The sequence below is a fragment of the Anarhichas minor genome, unplaced genomic scaffold (assembly GCF_050575085.1).
Source record: "Anarhichas minor isolate MPS153535 unplaced genomic scaffold, ASM5057508v1 ptg000066l, whole genome shotgun sequence".
Taxonomy (NCBI): Eukaryota; Metazoa; Chordata; class Actinopteri; order Perciformes; family Anarhichadidae; genus Anarhichas; species Anarhichas minor.
In genome coordinates this window covers 1407501-1427500 of record NW_027466512.1, presented here as the reverse complement: position 1 = coordinate 1427500, position 20000 = coordinate 1407501, and the positions used below count along the sequence as shown (strand labels likewise).

The following is a 20000-nucleotide window of genomic DNA, read 5'->3' as shown; positions in this document are numbered from 1 at the left end:
CTTTTATTTTGATCAATTAATCTGATTATGTTCTCGATGAATTGATCGTCTACAAAAAGTGAAAAATGTCTGTCGCCGTTTCTTAAAGTCCAAAGTGACGTCTTTTTTTTATTTTTTTGTCCAATAAAAAGACCAAATAAAGATTAAATGGTGATATACAGTGCATCCGGAAAGTATTCACAGCGCTTCACTTTTTCCACATTTTGTTATGTTACAGCCTTATTCCAAAATGGATTAAATTCATTATTTTCCTCAACATTCTACACACAACAACCCATAATGACAAAGTGAAAACTGTTTTTTGCAAATCTATTAAAAATAAAGAACGAAAACATAACATGTACATAAGTATTCACAGCCTTTGCTCAATACTTTGTTGAAGCACCTTTGGCAGCAATTACAGCCTCAAGTCTTCTTGGGTATGATTCCACAAGCTTGGCACACCTATTTCTGGGCAGTTTCTCCCATTCTTTGCAGAACCTCTCAAGTTCCAACAGGTTGGATGGGGAGCGTCGGTGCACAGCCATTTTCAGATCTCTCCAGAGATGTTCAATCGGGTTCAAGTCAGGGCTCTGGCTGGGCCACTCAAGGACAGTCACAGAGTTGTCCCGAAGCCACTCCTTTGTTATCTTGGCGGTGTGCTTCGGGTCGTTGTCCTGTTGGAAGATGAACCGTCGCCCCAGTCTGAGGTCCAGAGTGCTCTGGAGCATGTTTTCATCGAGGATGTCTCTGTACATTGCTGCATTCATCTTTCCCTCAATCCTGACTAGTCTCCCAGTTCCTCCCGCTGAAAAACTGGGACCCCACACAGCAGCTTCCCTACAACAGTTATTCACCACACATCTTGTTATCCATGCACATACAGTTGTGTGAAAAAGTGTTTGCCCCCTTCCTGATTTCAGGCCAAAGAGTTCAATCTTTGTTTCATCAGACCAGAGAATTTTGTTTCTCATGGTCTGAGAGTCCTTCAGGTGCCTTTTTGCAAACTCCAGGCGGGCTGTCATGTGCTTTTTACTGAGGAGTGGCTTCCGTCTGGCCACTCTACCAAACAGGCCTGATTTGTGGAGTGCTGCAGAGATGGTTGTCCTTCTGGAAGGTTCTCCTCTCTTCATAGAACAACACTGGAGCTCTGTCAGAGTGACCATCGGGTTCCTGGTCACCTCCCTGACTAAGGCCCTTCTCCCCCGATCGCTCAGTCTGGCTGGGCGGCCAACTCTAGGAAGAGTTCTGGTGGTTCCAAACTTCTTCCATTTCCGGATGATGGAGGCCACTGTGCTCATTGGGACTTTCAATGCTGCAGAAATTGTTCTGTACCCTTCGCCAGATCTGTGCCTCGATACAATTCTGTCTCGGAGGTCTACAGATAATTCCTTGGACTTCATGGCTTGGTTTATGCTCTGATATGCACTGTCAACTGTGGTACCTTATATAGACAGGTGTGTGCCTTTCTAAATCATGTCCAATCAACTGAATTTAGCACAAGTGGACTCCAATCAAGTTGTAGAAACATCTCAAGGATGATCAGTGGAAACAGGATGCACCTGAGCTAAATTTTGAGTGTCATGGCAAAGGCTGTGAATACTTATGTACATGTTATGTTTTCGTTCTTTATTTTTAATAGATTTGCAAAAATTTGCAAAAAACATTATGTCATTATGGGTTGTTGTGTATAGAATGTTGAGGGAAATAATGAATTTAATCCATTTTGGAATAAGGCTGTAACATAACAAAATGTGGAAAAAGTGAAGCGCTGTGAATACTTTCCGGATGCACTGTAAATATAATCAGTTTATAACCTGAAACCCATCGATGGATTATCAGAATATTGATTGGTTCAGAGTGAATGAAGGATTTGGGGTTTTGGACGGACATCAAACATTTGATGAAACTATTTTTAGACCAAAAAAACTAATTAATCAGCAAAATGATCGATAACGAGAACAATCGATACGTGCAGTGATGTCACGGCGTCCTGGAGTACACTGTGACATCCTTTTTGTCTTGAAGCTGAATAATAAAACAACCGAGATTGCCCTTTGACCCCAGTCACTGTGATTGACAGCCCTAAGCCCCGCCCCTCTCTACCTGCACTTGCTGCACCTGTATCAGCATAGAAACATATTTTTATGTAATAAGGATTAAAACCTAAATATTATTAATATTATTCTAACTATAAAGAAGTTTTATTTTTTAACCAAAGTGGTCTAAATCTTTCTGTATATAATTTCTCAGATAATATCTTTAAAAGAATAAATAGAGTATAAATATTTAAGATGAGAGAAGAAGAAGGAAGAGTTCCGTCCCTTTAGTTCTATATTTCACATTTATATCCTCAACAGAGTTCTGCCTGTGGACTGTTTGAAGAGGAGGAGTCTACTGAGAGGCTCCTCCTCTCCTGAAGGGGTTCTCCACATGGGGCCAGGACCCCATTAAGGGTCGCAGGAAAGAGACATTCAGAAAAAGTAAAGATTATAAAATATATTATTATCTAAAAACGAGGAGGGTTATGTTGCATGGTTCCTGTTATGCAGGGTTCTACTGCCATGGTTCCTTTCATGGAGGGTTCTGCTGCCATGGTTCCTGTCATGGAGGGTTCTGCTGCCATGGTTCCTGTCATGGAGGGTTCTGCTGCCATGGTTCCTGTCATGGAGGGTTCTGCTGCCATGGTTCCTGTTATGGAGGGTTCTGCTGTCATGGTTCCTGTCATGGAGGGTTCTGCTGCCATAGTTCCTGTTATGGAGGGGTCTGCTTGCCTGGTTCCTGTTATAGAGCATTCTACTGCCATGGTTCCTGTTATAGAGGATTCTACTGCCGTGGTTCCTGTTATAGAGGATTCTACTGCCGTGGTTCCTGTTATAGAGGATTCTACTGCCGTTGTTCCTGTTATGGAGGATTCTACTGCCGTTGTTCCTGTTATAGAGGGTTCTGCTGCCGTGGTTCCTGTTATAGAGGGTTCTGCTGCCGTGGTTCCTGTTATGGAGGGTTCTGCTGCCTTTTAGATTAGAGATCAGAAGTCATAAATAAATCAGTGCCTGAAGTTTTGAGGACTGTTGAGGGTCAGAGTTTTCTCAGCTGGACTAGTACAATAATAATATATATATATATATATATAATATATGTTATACACAGACTGTCATCTAAAAAGAGACTAAATGTTTGAACTCGTACAGATGAGTTAACTTTCTGTTGGTTCATCAGACTCAAAGTGAAACATGTCGATCAGAACGTTTAAACACAGAAAACTTATTCTTCAACCTGTTAAAGATATTTTTAAGGGATTCTCTCTTCTTTAAAATAAACGAATATTGTTTTCTCAAAGTCAAACATTCAGTCAACTTATTAAGAAATCATCCCATAATTTACCCGTCTGTTTGTAACGCTGATGTCGTCCTTTGTGTGTGTGTGTGCGCGCGCACTAGGGATCAGTTAAAGGCCATATTTCATATATTTTTCACATTTTTTATTGATTTATGATAATACTTGCTCTCATATTATTATTAATATTAATGTTATTGTTATTCGTAGAATAAAATGAGCATTCTGCTTCTTTTGCTTTGTTTTTGAATAATAAATGGACTTTTTGTTTCATTCATATTTTTATTTGAACCATGTAATAAGTAACCAGGGAATGTTGAGTGTTGTAAATATGAATATGTTTTAAACCAGCGGTGCTTCTGAAGCTAACAGGAGATTTTTAAAGAGACTTCACAAAATATTTTACAGAAAATAAAGAAATGAAACCTGGAACAGTCTTTTTATGTTTATATATTTATGTAGAGGTGGAGGTAGTATTCAGAACATTTACTCCAGTAAAAGTACTAATACCACACAGTAAAAATACTCTTTTACAGTAAAAATATGAATACCACACAGTAGAAATAATCTTTTACAGTAAAAATACTCTTTTACAGTAAAAATATGAATACCACACAGTAGGAATTACTCTGTTACAGTATGATGGACATTAGAGAGAAACAAACAGCTTAGCAGAATAAGCTGTTTGGCATTGGCAGAGAAGATTTGGCAAATTGTTCATGGGCGCAACCCACATACTCAGCTCTGCTGCTCATCCCCCAAATGCATGTTCCTTACAAATGTGTCACCGTTTGAAAGGTAAATAAACAGGCTTTCCAATGGTATAACATTTATTGCCAAGAAGCATTCTTACAACAGAGAAATAATCTACCAAACACTAATTTCCGAACTTTTTGTTCGATGTTTATGTGTGTGTGTTTTATATTATACTGAATATTATTATATGATATATATATATATATATACTGTGTATATATATATATATATTACACTGAATTGCCTGTGAGGGTGACTAAAATAAGATGTCCTGAAGTGTTTATCAAAGTGTTATTTACTGCTTATTTTTGTGTTGGAATAAATGTTAAATATTTAACTGCAAAGTAGTAATACGTGTTTGATACCTTAATGTTTTTGCATTAAATCACTCTGGGATGTTTGCTGACATTGATTGGATGTGGCACAGCCCTACCTAGAACATGTTACACCAGCCGCCACTGACTGGTACTGTATATACTGTATATATTGTTATTATTAGAGAGGGTTTCCTTAGTCCACACTCCAGATTAGTGGGTAGCGGAAATGCAAAGCTGTTTGCCAACCGCCAGAAAATCAAAAGAAGAAGAAGCGACCTTTATTTTGAAGCGTGTGACCGGAAACAGGAAGCGTTGTGTGGAGCTTGACGCTGTAACAGACAGAAACATGGACGTCACATGTGAGAGAACGAGCTGAACATGATCCAAAGATCAGAGGGAACAACGAGCACCGACATCACGGTAAGAGTCCCGTTAGTACGGTGTTAGTGACGTCATTGCCCGGTACCTGTGACGTGTGTTAGCTAGGTGAGCTAACACGGAGGAAGCTAACGTCATGTCGTCTAACGGGTAAATAACGGGTCCTCGCGCACCTTACCTGACACGCGACCGATATCTGAGATAAATGACAACCGTAGAGACGAGGTCACGTGGTCACGAGGACAGGTGACGTTAAATGATCTTCATCTGCGTCCGATAATGGAACCCGACGGCTTCCTGACTTCTGGGTTTGAATTGTGTTGCAGCTGCGCACGACCGTCGTCTGTCACTCGGTGAACTGACGCAGAGCTCGTGAACACATTGATGACGTCATGTTGATGTTTCAGCTGTGTCCGATATTTGAACCACATAACGAGCTTAAAGCTCCATTGGGTTATAGATCGAGAGGTTATAGATCTTCCTCCTATAGACTGTGAGGTGTTTCAGAGGTTATAGATCCTCCTCCTATAGACTGTGAGTCGTTTCAGAGGTTATAGATCCTCCTCCTATAGACTGTGAGGTGTTTCAGAGGTTATAGATCCTCCTCCTATAGACTGTGAGGTGTTTCAGAGGTTATAGATCCTCATCCTATAGACTGAGGTGTTTCAGAGGTTATATATCCTCCTCCTATAGACTGTGAGGTGTTTCAGAGGTTATATATCCTCCTCCTATAGATTGTGAGGTGTTTCAGAGGTTATAGATCCTCCTATAGACTGTGAGGTGTTTCAGAGGTTATAGATCCTCATCCTATAGACTGTGAGGTGTTTCAGAGGTTATATATCCTCCTCCTATAGACTGTGAGGTGTTTCAGAGGTTATATATCCTCCTATAGACTGAGGTGTTTCAGAGGTTATATATCCTCCTATAGACTGTGAGGTGTTTAAGAGGTTATAGATCCTCCTATAGACTGAGGTGTTTCAGAGGTTATAGATCCTCATCCTATAGACTGTGAGGTTTTTCAGAGGTTATATATCCTCCTCCTATAGACTGTGAGGTGTTTCAGAGGTTATAGATCCTCATCCTATAGACTGTGAGGTGTTTCAGAGGTTATAGATCTTCCTCCTATAGACTGAGGTGTTTCAGAGGTTATAGATCCTGCTATAGACTGAGGTGCTTCAGAGGTTATAGATCCTCATCCTATAGACTGTGAGTCGTTTCAGAGGTTATAGATCCTCATCCTATAGACTGTGAGGTGTTTCAGAGGTTACAGATCCTCCTCCTATAGACTGAGGTGTTTCAGAGGTTATAGATCCTCCTCTTATAGACTGTGAGGTGTTTCAGAGGTTATAGAGCCTCCTCTTATAGACTGTGAGGTGTTTCAGAGGTTATAGATCCCCCTCCTATAGACTGTGAGGTGTTTCAGAGGTTATAGATCCTCCTCCTATAGACTAAGGTGTTTCAGAGGTTATAGATCCCCCTCCTATAGACTGTGAGGTGTTTCAGAGGTTATAAATCCCCATCCGCTGGGTAATTTTAGTGAAAACCCTTCAATGATGCAGCTTGGTTTCTATGTTGTTGCTGATCAGAAAGCAGCCACACTTTATCTCATGTTAGCAATAATATTATTTAAGTTCTGAGGAAACTCGCTGGGCTTTTATTGATCGAGTGTCTGAGGCTGAACGAGCTGTTCAGGTTCTAGAAGTGTTTTTTAGTGAAACCACAGCTGATGGTGAATGATGCTGCAGGTTTCAGGTTATTAATAACTGCTTCATTTGATAAAGTTGAGAAAGACTTCTCACTTCCTGTTTTTCTACTGAACAGATAAAGAACATATTCAGTGCTGCTGCTTTGGCTTTAGTTGTCTAAAGAAACTAAACTACCAAAAAACATCTTGATACAGATGTTTAGTGCTCATGATGTTGGTGTACATGTACACTATGTTCTTCATACTCCTGACAGTGAGAAAGTACTTTGGAAAATAATAGAAATGTTTTATCACACAACTAAAACGGCACTCAGAGCTTAAACCTCCAGTCCTCCGTGTTATTTATGTTTGGATATGTTTCCAAAACTATTATAGAGTTAAATAGAGATTTGTGTCAACATTTAAATCTGCTCCAAAATGTTATGGGGTTCTTCTTTGGTCCTTCCACCAAGTCGGGCCAGTGGCTAGTCTGTAATCTTGATGATGATAATAATAATAAACACATCAGAAATATATGTCTAGAAGTCTAGATCTCTAGTGTTTGGTCATTGTGTTGATATTGATCATGTTACAAAGAAACGCTGATGAGTTTTAGCATGCTAGCATTAGCTAATGCTCAGTAAACAGAGTCCAGCTGATGAGTGTTAGCATGCTAGCATTAGCTAATGCTCAGTAAACAGAGTCCAGCTGATGAGTGTTAGCATGCTAGCATTAGCTAATGCTCAGTAAACAGAGTCCAGCTGATGAGTGTTAGCATGCTAGCATTAGCTAATGCTCAGTAAACCGAGTCCAGCTGATGAGTTTTAGCATGCTAGCATTAGCTAATGCTCAGTAACCACAGTCCAGCTGATGAGTGTTAGCATGCTAGCATTAGCTAATGCTCAATACACAGTGTCTTGAGTTCTGCAGTTGTTTGGTATCGGACACATTAACATGTTGACCTGATTATGAGGGTTCATGAATGATGAAGCTCATTAGAAGTTGAGATATTTAGTTCTCTGAAGGAGGCGGTGAGTTTAATGTTGGTTTCAATTGTAATACAAACAGTTTCATGCTTCTGTGAATCTGGTCCAAACCACAGAGTCTCCATTATATCATCACAGGTCAGCTGTAGGCGGATGACATCATGTTATGGACCATGATGTCATCCTTTGCTGGGGGGCTAAAACGTGCCTCAAGTGAGTCAGAGACAACCTGTTTGATGCAGAACTATGTGGTAATCAATCAAACACTTGAGGTGTGTCTCCAACTTGAACATTTGGGTTTTATTACAGGCTGCTGCTTCACTGAATATAATAATTAGCAAATAGTTTGACAGCTGATTCATTTTAAAGCCATAAGTACAATTTTAATCTTTCTTTTTTAGTTGAATGATGCTGTGTTGATGTACTGTGGTGCTCTCTAAAGTGAGGAAATCTGGTGCATTTCTCTGGGCTTTCCAGTGTGTATTTAGAGGTGTGTGTGTGTGTGCGTGTTTGTGTGTGATCCATTGTTGCTCATAGTCCTTTTTAAAAAGGGAAGTGCTTGTGATGAAATCAGCTGTTTCAGCTAAAATTGTGGTTTTTATTTTTGTATTTCAGCAGACAACTCCCTTTGTGTGAAACATGAAGTGAATCTAGTGGCAGCAGACATTTCCTCCAGTAAACAGGTGAAGGTGAGAGGGTGGAGTTACTGACAGTAGAGCATGAACTGTACATGTATGTACGTATGTGTTGGTTCTGATCTGCAGCAGAAAAGAGCTCAGCTTATTTTACCTTAATGTTATTTAAACAAGCACAAATTCCCAATAGGGTTAGGGTATTTAACACTTTCTCACACACACGCACACACACGCACACACACAACCTCTCAAACACTCAGATTCCATCAAGAGCTTTGGTAGTAACTAACCCTTCCCCCACATGTTTTTTCAAACAAAATGTGTCATGATGAGTCCTTGTGTGCGGTTTTTAGGCCTTCACAGACCACAGTTTATAAGAAGTAGACGTAGTCACCATGACCTTACCCATTGGTTTGTGGACTTTTTAGCCGTCACCATCTATCCCGAACCCGAACTCTTCTTAGCGTCACCATTACATTACATTAGTCATTTAGCAGACGCTTTTATCCAAAGCAACTTACAATAAGTGTATTCAACATAGGTATTCAAGAGAACTACTAGTCACCAGAAGTCATAAGTGCATCTCCTTTAAACAAGCATCTAAGAGCATAAACCAGAGCAAAAGTACAGAAACAAACTAATACGAATACAATAAGTGCTAAGTACTTCTTCAACTTAACCCTAACTCTTAGCGTCACTATCTATCCCTAACTTTAACTGTTCTTAGCGTCACTATCTATCCCTAACTTTAACTCTTCTTAGCGTCACCATCTATCCCTAACTTTAACTCTTCTTAGCGTCACCATCTATCCCTAACTTTAACTCTTCTTAGCGTCACCATCTAGCCCTAACTTTAACTCTTCTTAGCGTCACCATCTAGCCCTAACTTTAACTCTTCTTAGCGTCACCATCTATCCCTAACTTTAACTCTTCTTAGCGTCACCATCTAGCCCTAACTTTAACTCTTCTTAGCGTCACCATCTAGCCCTAACTTTAACTCTTCTTAGCGTCACCATCTATCCCTAACTTTAACTCTTCTTAGCGTCACCATCTATCCCTAACTTTAACTCTTCTTAGCGTCACCATCTAGCCCTAACTTTAACTCTTCTTAGCGTCACCATCTAGCCCTAACTTTAACTCTTCTTAGCGTCACCATCTATCCCTAACTTTAACTCTTCTTAGCGTCACCATCTATCCCTAACTTTAACTCTTCTTAGCGTCACCATCTAGCCATAAATTTAACTCTTCTTAGCGTCACCATCTAGCCCTAACTTTAACTCTTCTTAGCATCACCATCTAGCCATAAATTTAACTCTTCTTAGCGTCACCATCTAGCCCTAACTTTAACTCTTCTTAGCGTCACCATCTATCCCTAACTTTAACTCTTCTTAGCGTCACCATCTATCGCTAACTTTAACTCTTCTTAGCGTCACCATCTATCCCTAACTTTAACTCTTCTTAGCGTCACCATCTATCCCTAACTTTAACTCTTCTTAGCGTCACCATCTATCCCTAACTTTAACTCTTCTTAGCGTCACCATCTATCCCTAACTTTAACTCTTCTTAGCGTCACCATCTATCCCTAACTTTAACTCTTCTTAGCGTCACCATCTATCCCTAACTTTAACTCTTCTTAGCGTCACTATCTATCCCTAACTTTAACTCTTCTTAGCGTCACCACCTATCCCTAACTTTAACTCTTCTTAGCGTCACCATCTATCCCCAAATTTAACTCTTCTTAGCGTCACTATCTATCTCTAACCCTAACTCTTCTTAGAAGACAGATGTTTATTTAAAATGCAGTTGGGACTAAAGTAAACAGGAGACCTTTGGTCATTGATGAAATCTCTATGTCTTATCACAGTGTTTTATGAGCTGCTATGTCACCATAAAGTCTCAGATGAACAGGAAACATGCTGCCAGTCCTCTTCCTGTTTGCCAGCTCACCTTTGACCCCCCCCCCCCCCCCCCCTTCCTGCTCTCTTCGTTAACGTCTCTTTCTCACGTTCACCCTTTGATGACGGGGATGAGTGGACCGTCCAAAGTGTCTCTGGTTTAAAGGAATGAAACATTACATCTGCTGACTGACTGTAAACCTCAGCAGCTACTGGCTGATTATTACAGTCCAGTATCGTTGTTCTGTCTGCACCAGTTCACCAGGTCACATTTAGGTTTGGTGTTTGTTAACCACACAGATGGAAGAGAAGTGATCTGAGAAGCTTCAGTAGATGGTTCGATTTTTGTTAACAGCTCAACCTCCAAATTTACTGACCGCCACGTTTCAAGCCTGGTTCACTTTGAGTTACTCTCTCTCTAGTCACTCGGTCTCGTGTAGTTCAGTGTTTTCATCCTGCTGAATGTGTGTGAGCTGGAGAGATTTACATTACATGATGCATCAGTAATCTGTTCTGGCGGTGTAGAGTTTAGTCGATGAAGTAAAAGCTGTGATGATACATGGAAGACATGCATGTAGAACCTGCTGCTCCATGTAGAGTTTTTAAACCACCGTGATATGAAGAGCAGTTCATGCTGATTTCATATCTCATTTCTCATCAATGTGTGATGGAATTCTGCTTTTCAGTTCAAATTCTGCAAGATGGAGTCATGTTTCTGTTGTCTGTCTGTAAACATGTGATCAGAGGCAGAGAAGAAGAAAGAGGATGAGGAAGAGAGAGGAAAGAGACATTAACAGTTACATAAGAGCCTTCAGCATCTCACAGCATCACTGCACTCGTAAACACACACACACCATCATTGTAGTTCTACATGCATATAAAAGCTGATCAACAACAGTTTCTTTGAGTCTGAACAAACTATGATAGACAAGTTGTAAATCAGACTCACGGACACTCATCACATTCATTTGTGCTTCATGAGTTTTGGACTTAAGTTCCTTTGAAACTGTTTCCACACAATGAGAAAGTCAATGGTTGTCTGAATGTTATGGATCTGATGGCTCGCTACAAGTCTTAAATTTATCTCTCATGATCGTTTTTATGTTTCAGTATTACTGCATAGTTGTAGTAATTTGTGAGGTTTACTATTATTAATGATTAAATAATTAATTAATTAATATTAGCTAGCAGGGTAACAAACATCCAATCTCTCTCTGCAGAGGAGGACAGACAGACGGCATGACCGAGGAGAAATGTCCTCAGCTGGTGGACTACTTTGTAGTAGCAGGTCTGGACCCTGCGGGGGCCTGGAGGCCCCTGGATGAGGATGCCAAAACCTCCACCTCTTCCTGCTCTTCCTCATCCTCTTCCTCATCCAGAGCGGTGGAGTCGGTGACGGACCTGGCGGTGATCGCCCGGGGGCTCGGGGAGGAAGTTCCGGAGGGCTTCACCTGCATCGAGAGGACGCTGGGCGGACACTCGGCCGAGCTGAGCGCCGGTCTTATCAACAACCCTCACCTGTACCTGTGTTACCGCCGAGGGAGGGACAAGCCGCCCATCCTGGACTTGGGGTGAGAAACACCTTTATCAGGGTGGGGGGGTAAAACAAGGGGCTGACGGGTGAGTGATGTCAGTCCAGCCTCTGTAAGAACTACTGTCTGATTGTGAAGAGATGTGGTTCAGACATTCATGGTCCTGAGAGGATGGACCCTCTTTTCATGCAGAACCCCAACATGTTGAGATGTGGTTTAGACATTCATGGTCCAGAGAGGATGGACCCTCTTTTCATGCAGAACCCCAACATGTTGAGATGTGGTTTAGACATTCATGGTCCTGAGAGGAGGGACCCTCTTTTCATGCAGAACCCCAACATGTTGAGATGTGGTTTAGACATTCATGGTCCTGAGAGGAGGGACCCTCTTTTCATGCAGAACCCCAACATGTTGAGATGTGGTTTAGACATTCATGGTCCTGAGAGGATGGACCCTCTTTTCATGCAGAACCCCAACATGTTGAGATGTGGTTTAGACATTCATGGTCCAGAGAGGATGGACCCTCTTTTCATGCAGAACCCCAACATGTTGAGATGTGGTTTAGACATTCATGGTCCTGAGAGGAGGGACCCTCTTTTTATGCAGAACGCCAACATGTTGAGATGTGGTTTAGACATGCATGGTCCTGAGAGGATGGACCCTCTTTTGATGCAGAACTCCAACAGGTTGAGATGGGGTTTAGACATTCATGGTCCTGAGAGGATGGACCCTCTTTTCATGCAGAACCTCAACATGTTGAGATGTGGTTTAGACATTCATGGTCCTGAGAGGATGGACCCTCTTTTCATGCAGAACCCCAACATGTTGAGATGTGGTTTAGACATTCATGGTCCTGAGAGGATGGACTGCGTGACCCTCAGGTGGAAGTCCAGATAAAGACTGATCCAGGTGTCTCTACAGGGTTCTGTATGAAGGTAAGGACCAGGTGAAGCCAAGCTGGTACGTTATAGAGACGACTCCCTACAGCCGATCAGCCAGCTTGAGCTCCGGTGCTCCGACGGCTCACCGTGTTTTCCTGACGTACCGACGAGCTCTGGACTCACAGGGTCTCCACACTCTGGGAGTCACTGACATCGGTCTGCTGCTGCCAAGTAAAGGAGAGGTCGCTCCTCACACCTTCTGTCGAGTGGACAAGAACCTCAACACCAGCCTGGTGAGCAACCACCTTTTCTCTTACTGTTTACTGTAGATGAAACACGACAGATGGTTTATAATGTCTTTGTGAGATTCAAACGGCAGTAAAATGAATAAATAAAAGCTTGTTTCCAATTCCAACACTTTGTCAAAAGCCTGCAAATGAAATTAGCTGGAACCTTTGACAGAAAATGACATGGAAGTGATAAAGTTCTAGTTCTCCTGTCACAGATGAGTTTAGACATATCAGATAATATCATATAAGTTCCTTGTGTTAAATGAACTACTGATGTTGATGTGTGTTGTGTCTCCAGTGGAGTCCGGCTCTGTATGTCTGCTACAAGAGAGCTGTGGCCAACGCCAACGCACTGCTCTACAAAGCCAGTGAGTATCTAACCAGGAGGTGAAGAGTTCACTCTTTAGTCAGGATGTTCCTTCTGATCCTAAATGTTTAGGTAACTTGTACATCTTTTGGTTCAGTACAGTTTGATCATTAATGTTTGATAATAGACTAAAGCTTCAGGTCAGGTCGCTGATGTGTTCGATTTTTCTGAAGATTCCTTAGATATTTCTTTCTTTCGATCTTTTTATTTTTAGTTTATATATGTTACACGCTATATGTTACCCTCAAAAAGAATAGTACACAACATACCTGCTGACTGAACAAACAATCAGACAGACACAAACAAAACCAAACAAACAACAACAAAAGACACAAAAAATCGAAACAATAGATCATCATTCTCCATATTGACCCTGCATAGACCTTTGTATGCATGAAACTTGGTTATTAGGTGTAAACAGGTGAACTGCTGTGTGGTGCAGGTCTGATCAGTCGATACCCGGAGGAGGACCTGGAGGCATTTCCTCTGCCGGAGTCGGTGCCGGTCTTCTGTCTGCCGATGGGCGTCGCCTTGGAGAGCTGGCCAATGAACACCAAGTACCAGCTGCCCGTCTTCTCCACCTTCGTCCTCACCTCCGCCTCCGGGGACAAGGTTTATGCTCAGAAAAATACCTTCAGTTCAAGTTATATTTACAACGCTAAATAACAGATCAGCTTCAGAGGGCTTCACAATCTGTAACAGCAGTAGTAGCACCAATACTAATGGAAAGTAGATGATTGATATTATAGAACTAGAAAATGCATTTCCTGCTGAAAATGCATTGGAATGCTGAAAGCTGAAATGAATTGTAAAATAATTGCTGAAAATTAAGAAACGGGAGACTACCTGTCTGAAAAATGTTGAGGCCCGAAAGCATTTAAACTGCACTGCTGAAAACCCTTCTAGTTGAAATGTGTCTGTAGCTGAAGGTATGAGGAAGAAGGCTTTGAAAGTTGAAGAAGTTTAACAGGATTTGAAGATTTTCTCCATAGAGAGCCCTTTAAAAAGAAAATTGCAAAAAGCTTAATAATTCAAAGAATTTAAAGATTACAAATATGAAAAGTCAAAGCACCCCTCTCCTGAAAGAGCTGAACATTTTGATATTCGAACGGTTTCTGTGGCTTAAAAAATGTCAGCAGTAGTGATATTTGTAGTAGAAGTTGTAGTTGTAGTAGAAGTATTATTATTATTAGTAGAAGTATTAGTAGCATTAGAATAAGTAGTAGTAGTAACAGTAGTGATATTTGTAGTAGTAGAAGTTGTAGTAGAAGTATTAGTCGTAGAAGTATTAGTAATTAGAAGAAGAAGTAGTAGAAGTAGTATTATCAATAGTCGTAGTAATAGCTGTAGTAGTGGTCGTAGTATTTAATATAACAGTAGTAGTAGTAGAAGAAGAAGTAGTAGTAATAGTAATGGCAGTATTTGAAGTAGCAGTACTAGTAGCAGTCGTACTAATAGCTGTAGTAGTATTAGTACTGGTAGTAGCAGGAATAGCAGTAGTAGTAGTAGTAGTAATACTAGAAATATTAGCAGCAGTAGTAGTAGTTGTCGCAGTATTAGTAAGAGCATTAATTATTTTTTTTAAAAAGCCAAATTTTGAGCTTAATGTTTAAATACATTAATCTATGGAGCTTTTATTTTGAAAGGTGGGGCTGGGTGGGGAGAGAGGAGGAGAGGAGACAAAATCTGAATGTATGAAACACCCAAACGGAGGTTATTAAATGACAGGCTTCAACACAAGCATTTCAGTTAGAATTCACTCTCTGGGGCTTTTATTTTGAAATGGGGGGGGGGGGGGGGGGGGGGGGGGGGTGTGTGACTGTATGAGAGAGAGACATAGACAGACAGACATTTTGATAGTTGAACGGTTTCTGTAGCTTAAAAAATGAAGAAGAAGAAGAGTTTTAAAAAACGGGACGGAAGAAATATAATAATATAAAGATTTGAAGAACAATATTATTGTTGGAATGCTTAACAGCATTCCAACAATAATAATGATAATAAAAGCAGCTGTAGAAAGCACAGACTCAAAGTTATTAATGTGCATTAATGGGACATGAATAATAATAATTTGCTCATTAAAACATCAAAACAGATAACGGACTGATAAAATCTTCAGTCTCTGAAATTTTAGAAAGTCCTGAAATATGTGTCACAGACAAGCGGTCCAGAACCAGAGACTATAAAACAGAGAACAGCAGCACATCTGGACCTTTGAATCAGGTTTCCATGTCCTGGTCTGTGAGGACTCTGCTCTCCCTGCAGGTTTACGGAGCAGCCATCCAGTTCTACGAGTCCTTCTCCAGGGAGCTGCTGTCGGAACGGCAGAGCGTGAGGCTCGGCCTCCTCAGCGTGGTGGACCGACGGCCGATCACCAACCGCAGCCTGCAGGTGAAGAAGAGCATCTGCGTCCTTTCCCACTGGCCCTTCTTCACCGTCTTCCAGAAGTTCCTCACCTTCATCTACAGATACTCCATCTCCGGGCCCCACGTCCTGCCGCTCGAGAAGTCAGTGCCTACGTTTGTCTTTATTATTCATTCACAATGCATCATTTTATGCAGCTAGGGGTCTCGCCGTGTTAGAGCAGGTCGTCCTTCAATCAGAGGATTGGTGGTTCGATCCCCGGCTCCGTTAGTCCATGTCGATGTGTCCTTTGGGCCAAACACTTAACCCCAAAATACTCCCGTAGGCTGTTCCAAGGTGTGTGAATGTTAGATAGTCCGGATGGGCAGGTGGCACCTTACATGTAGCCCCTCCTATCAGTATATGTGTGTGAATGTGTGTGAATGTGTGTGAATGGGTGAATGATGACATGTAGTGTTAAAGCTTTGAGTGGTCGAGAGACTAGAAAAGAGAAACACAAGTACAGTCCATTTACCGTCCAATCAAAACAATAATAAAAGGTTGAGTTTAGTGCCGTGGTGAAGCATTGTGGGATCACTGGCTTCAGCGTTCATGGTTCAGCAGTTGTTGTTTCTTTACCACAAAGGTTTCCTCTTCTCCAAAACCAACAGACCAGCTGATTAAAACTACTAAAACCACTGAATACACATCAGCATTTCTCCGAGTCTGTTAGGAGGACGAGCTGAGCTGAGCTTGTTCCTCTCATAAAATAAACGGGTAGTGTGGTTGTATGAGGTACTTCTCCATAGTATTAGTGTATTAGTACAGTAGAAACACACAGGAGTACCTGGAGCAAAGCAATGTACTGCTTTGGACATATTTGTTATATCTTTAACTTGAACTCACTCGAACGAGACATTTTTATTAATATTTCGTCTCCAGATGGCATCAAATGACATGTTCCCTCCTTGATAAATCAAAAAACTGTGACTACTTGGAGAAAAGGTGGTGATGAAATATGAATCACATTTATTTGTTATTTTACATGATATTGACCATTTTGACTGGTGTGGTAAATAATTGATCTTAATCTTGATATTCTGTCTCTGCAGACACATCTCCAGCTTCATGCACAATGTCCCGTTTCCTTCCCCCCAGCGGCCGCGCATCCTCGTTCAGGTACACACTAACACCTTCAGCATCCTCGTTCAGGTGCACACTAACACCTTCAGCATCCTCGTTCAGGTGCACACTAAAACCTTCAACATCCTCGTTCAGGTGCACACTAAAACCTTCAACATCCTCGTTCAGGTGCACACTAAAACCTTCAACATCCTCGTTCAGGTGCACACTAAAACCTTCAACATCCTCGTTCAGGTGCACGCTAAAACCTTCAACATCCTCGTTCAGGTGACCACTAAAACCTTCAACATCCTCGTTCAGGTACACACTAACACCTTCAGCATCCTCGTTTAGGTACACACAAACACCTTCAGCATCCTCGTTTAGGTGCACACTAAAACCTTCAACATCCTCGTTCAGGTGCACACTAAAACCTTCAACATCCTCGTTCAGGTGCACACTAAAACCTTCAACATCCTCGTTCAGGTGACCACTAAAACCTTCAACATCCTCGTTCAGGTACACACTAACACCTTCAGCATCCTCGTTTAGGTACACACTAACACCTTCAACATCCTCGTTCAAGTACACACTAAAACCTTCAGCATCCTCATTCAGGTACACACTAAAACCTTCAGCATCCTTGTTCAGGTGCACACTAAAACCTTCAACATCCTCGTTCAGGTGCACAGGTTTTCAGCAAATTATTTCAAAAGAAGAATATGTTGTTCATAAAAACCAGCACAGACTTTTTTGTCACTTCCTCCTTCAACAGGATGTAGGCGGTGATGCGATCACAACCTCAACATGGTAATTGTGTCCAATCAGAAGTCCATTTATTGATTGGTTCTAATTAGTGGACAAAATTTCTTCACATAATTTTTTCACTACAAAAATAATTCCCTGATGATTCTTTCGGTTCATGTGTGATTCCTCTCAGCTGCATGCAGGTGGATGATATTATCACAATGTGGGCCATAATGAGTCACAAGGTCTGCTTGTATGTCTGTCTTTTATTATTATTACTTTCCCGCTTAAGCAATAAATTCCTGAAATTATAGAGAAAGATTTTTCATTCCTGTCAGTTATAACAACATCTTACTCACCAACTTCAGCTTTACAAGAACTGTATCCATCAGCAAAACAACAGATAGATTTCCCTCTCAATGAAAGTGAAACCACAGGAGGACATTTCTCCCAAACCACCTGTTGCACCTGATCAACACACTACAGGTGTGTGTGTTTATAACCTGATCAACACACTACAGGTGTGTGTGTTTATAGCCTGATTAAAGTTGGTGAGTAAAATGTTCTCATAAGTGATGGAATGTAAACAAAAAGCATGAAAAGCAGTAGTTTGTGTGATAACAGGTAGTTTATGTTGCAGCTCTCTCCGTACGATAACCTCCTCCTCTGCCAGCCGGTCTCCTCTCCTCTCCCTCTCAGGTCAGCACAACAACTCACAATACAAGTCTTTCAAGGTTTCAAGTCTCAGTTACAGAGATTCCTCTGAACAACATTAAAAAGTAAATCTCAGCTCCTCAGTCACGCTAAGGATGAGACGGAACTAAAAAAATATATCTATATATATATATATTTAGTACACGACTGTGTCATTGGCATACAGGTGGTACTTGCAGAATCTGAACCTCTCACATATATTGTTAATGTAAACTAGAAAAGGTAAAGGTCCCACAATGGATCCTTGTGGAATGCCTTCACTAGAGCGACTGTAAGTCTGTTATCCATCTTTTATGTATTTATTGATCACTGATCGCCGTCCAGTTTATGAACAATATATATGTGCGCGCGTGTGTGTGTGTGTGTCACAGTGGTGCCAGCTTCCTGAAGCTCCTCCAGAACCTCGGTCCAGAGAACACCTGCACGCTGCTGCTCGCCGTCCTCACCGAACACAAACTGTTGCTCCACTCGTTGCGTCCCGACGTCCTGACCTCCGTCAGCGAGGCCCTCGTCTCCGTAAGTCTCCACATATATTATGATATTATAATTATTATGCATTAATGAGGTCATCACTTTAATGGTGCAGCTGATAAGAATGGAGCTCATTTTATATACAGTTGTGTGAAAAAGTGTTTGCCCCCTTCCTGATTTCTTATTTCTTTGCATGTTTGTCACACTTAAATGTTTCAGATCATCAAACAAATTTAAATATTAGACAAAGATAACATAAGTAAACACAAAATGCAGTTTTTAAATGAAGGTTTTTATTATTAAGGGGGGGAAAAAATCCAAACCTACATGGCCCTGTGTGAAAAAGTGATTGCCCCCCCCTGTTAAAACATAAATTAACTGTGGTTTATCACATCTTTGGAAAGCTGAGTTCAATTTCTCTAGCCACACCCAGGCCTGATTACTGCCACACCTGTTCTCAATCAAGAAATCACTTAAATAGGACCTGCCTGACAAAGTGAGGTAGACCAAAAGATCCTCAAAAGCTAGACATCATGCTGCGATCCAAAGAAATTCAGGAACAAATGAGAAACAAAGTAATTGAGATCTATCAGTCTGGAAAAGGTTACAAAGCCATTTCTAAAGCTTTGGGACTCCAGCGAACCACAGTGAGAGCCATTATCCACAAATGGCGAAAACATGGAACAGTGGTGAACCTTCCCAGGAGTGGCCGGCCGACCAAAATTACCCCAAGAGCGCAGCGACGACTCATCCAAGAGGTCACAAAAGACCCCAGAACAACATCCAAAGAACTGCAGGCCTCACTTGCCTCAATTAAGGTCAGTGTTCATGACTCCACCATAAGAAAGAGACTGGGCAAAAATGGCCTGCATGGCAGAGTTCCAAGACGAAAACCACTGCTGAGCAAAAAGAACATAAAGGCTCGTCTCAGTTTTGCCAGAAAACATCTTGATGATCCCCAAGACTTTTGGGAAAATACTCTGTGGACTGACGAGACAAAAGTTGAACTTTTTGGAAGGTGTATGTCCCATTACATCTGACGTAAAAGTAACACGGCATTTCAGAAAAGGACCATCATACCAACAGTAAAATATGGTGGTGGTAGTGTGATGGTCTGGGGCTGTTTTGCTGCTTCAGGACCTGGAAGACTTGCTGTGGTAAATGGAACCATGAATTCTGCTGTCTACCAAAAAAACCTGAAGGAGAATGTCCGGCCATCTGTTCGTGACCTCAAGCTGAAGCGCACTTGGGTTCTGCAGCAGGACAATGATCCAAAACACACCAGCAAGTCCACCTCTGAATTGCTTAAGAAAAACAAAATGAAGACTTTGGAGTGGCCTAGTCAAAGTCCCGACCTGAATCCGATTGAGATGCTGTGGCATGACCTTAAAAAGGCGGTTCATGCTCGAAAACCCTCCAATGTGGCTGAATTACAACAATTCTGCAAAGATGAGTGGGCCAAAATTCCTCTACAGCACTGTAAAAGACTCATTGCCAGTTATCGCAAATGCTTGATTGCAGTTGTTGCTGCTAAGGGTGGCCCAACCAGTTATTAGGTTTAGGGGGC

The 20000-nt window shown here is 41.4% G+C and overlaps 2 protein-coding genes and 1 long non-coding RNA gene across 11 annotated transcripts in view; 2 read left to right on the top strand and 1 right to left on the bottom strand.

Moving 5' to 3' along the window:
- The window catches only part of LOC142934029 (CREB-regulated transcription coactivator 2), a 45710-nt gene extending 45547 nt beyond the window's left edge, over window positions 1–163 (top strand). For all 3 annotated transcript variants that reach the window (XM_076078377.1, XM_076078376.1, XM_076078375.1), the window contains one exon: window positions 1–163. This exon is cut by the window's left edge and continues 1558 nt beyond it. The gene's annotated coding sequence lies outside the window, so the exon portion shown is untranslated.
- Window positions 164–3752: 3589 nt separating this feature from the next.
- On the bottom strand, window positions 3753–5106 carry LOC142934086 (uncharacterized). The gene is made up of 2 exons (XR_012947673.1): window positions 4945–5106; window positions 3753–4717 (listed from the first exon to the last, which is right to left on the bottom strand). It is a non-coding gene; the product is annotated as an uncharacterized LOC142934086 (long non-coding RNA).
- Window positions 4672–20000, top strand: part of dennd4b (DENN/MADD domain containing 4B) — a 39094-nt gene continuing 23765 nt past the window's right edge. For 2 of the 7 annotated variants that reach the window (XM_076078483.1, XM_076078478.1), the window contains exons 1-10: window positions 4673–4808; window positions 8052–8125; window positions 11187–11537; window positions 12420–12672; window positions 12968–13037; window positions 13479–13648; window positions 15302–15543; window positions 16492–16558; window positions 17889–17947; window positions 18334–18478. In XM_076078483.1, coding sequence (XP_075934598.1) covers window positions 11206–11537; window positions 12420–12672; window positions 12968–13037; window positions 13479–13648; window positions 15302–15543; window positions 16492–16558; window positions 17889–17947; window positions 18334–18478 — 1338 coding nt within the window. In that variant the 5' untranslated portion in view covers window positions 4673–4808; window positions 8052–8125; window positions 11187–11205. Of the gene's footprint in view, window positions 4809–8051; window positions 8126–11186; window positions 11538–12419; window positions 12673–12967; window positions 13038–13478; window positions 13649–15301; window positions 15544–16491; window positions 16559–17888; window positions 17948–18333; window positions 18479–20000 lie in introns of all 7 variants that reach the window. The other 5 variants (XM_076078485.1, XM_076078479.1, XM_076078481.1 and 2 more) reach the window with 5 other exon arrangements.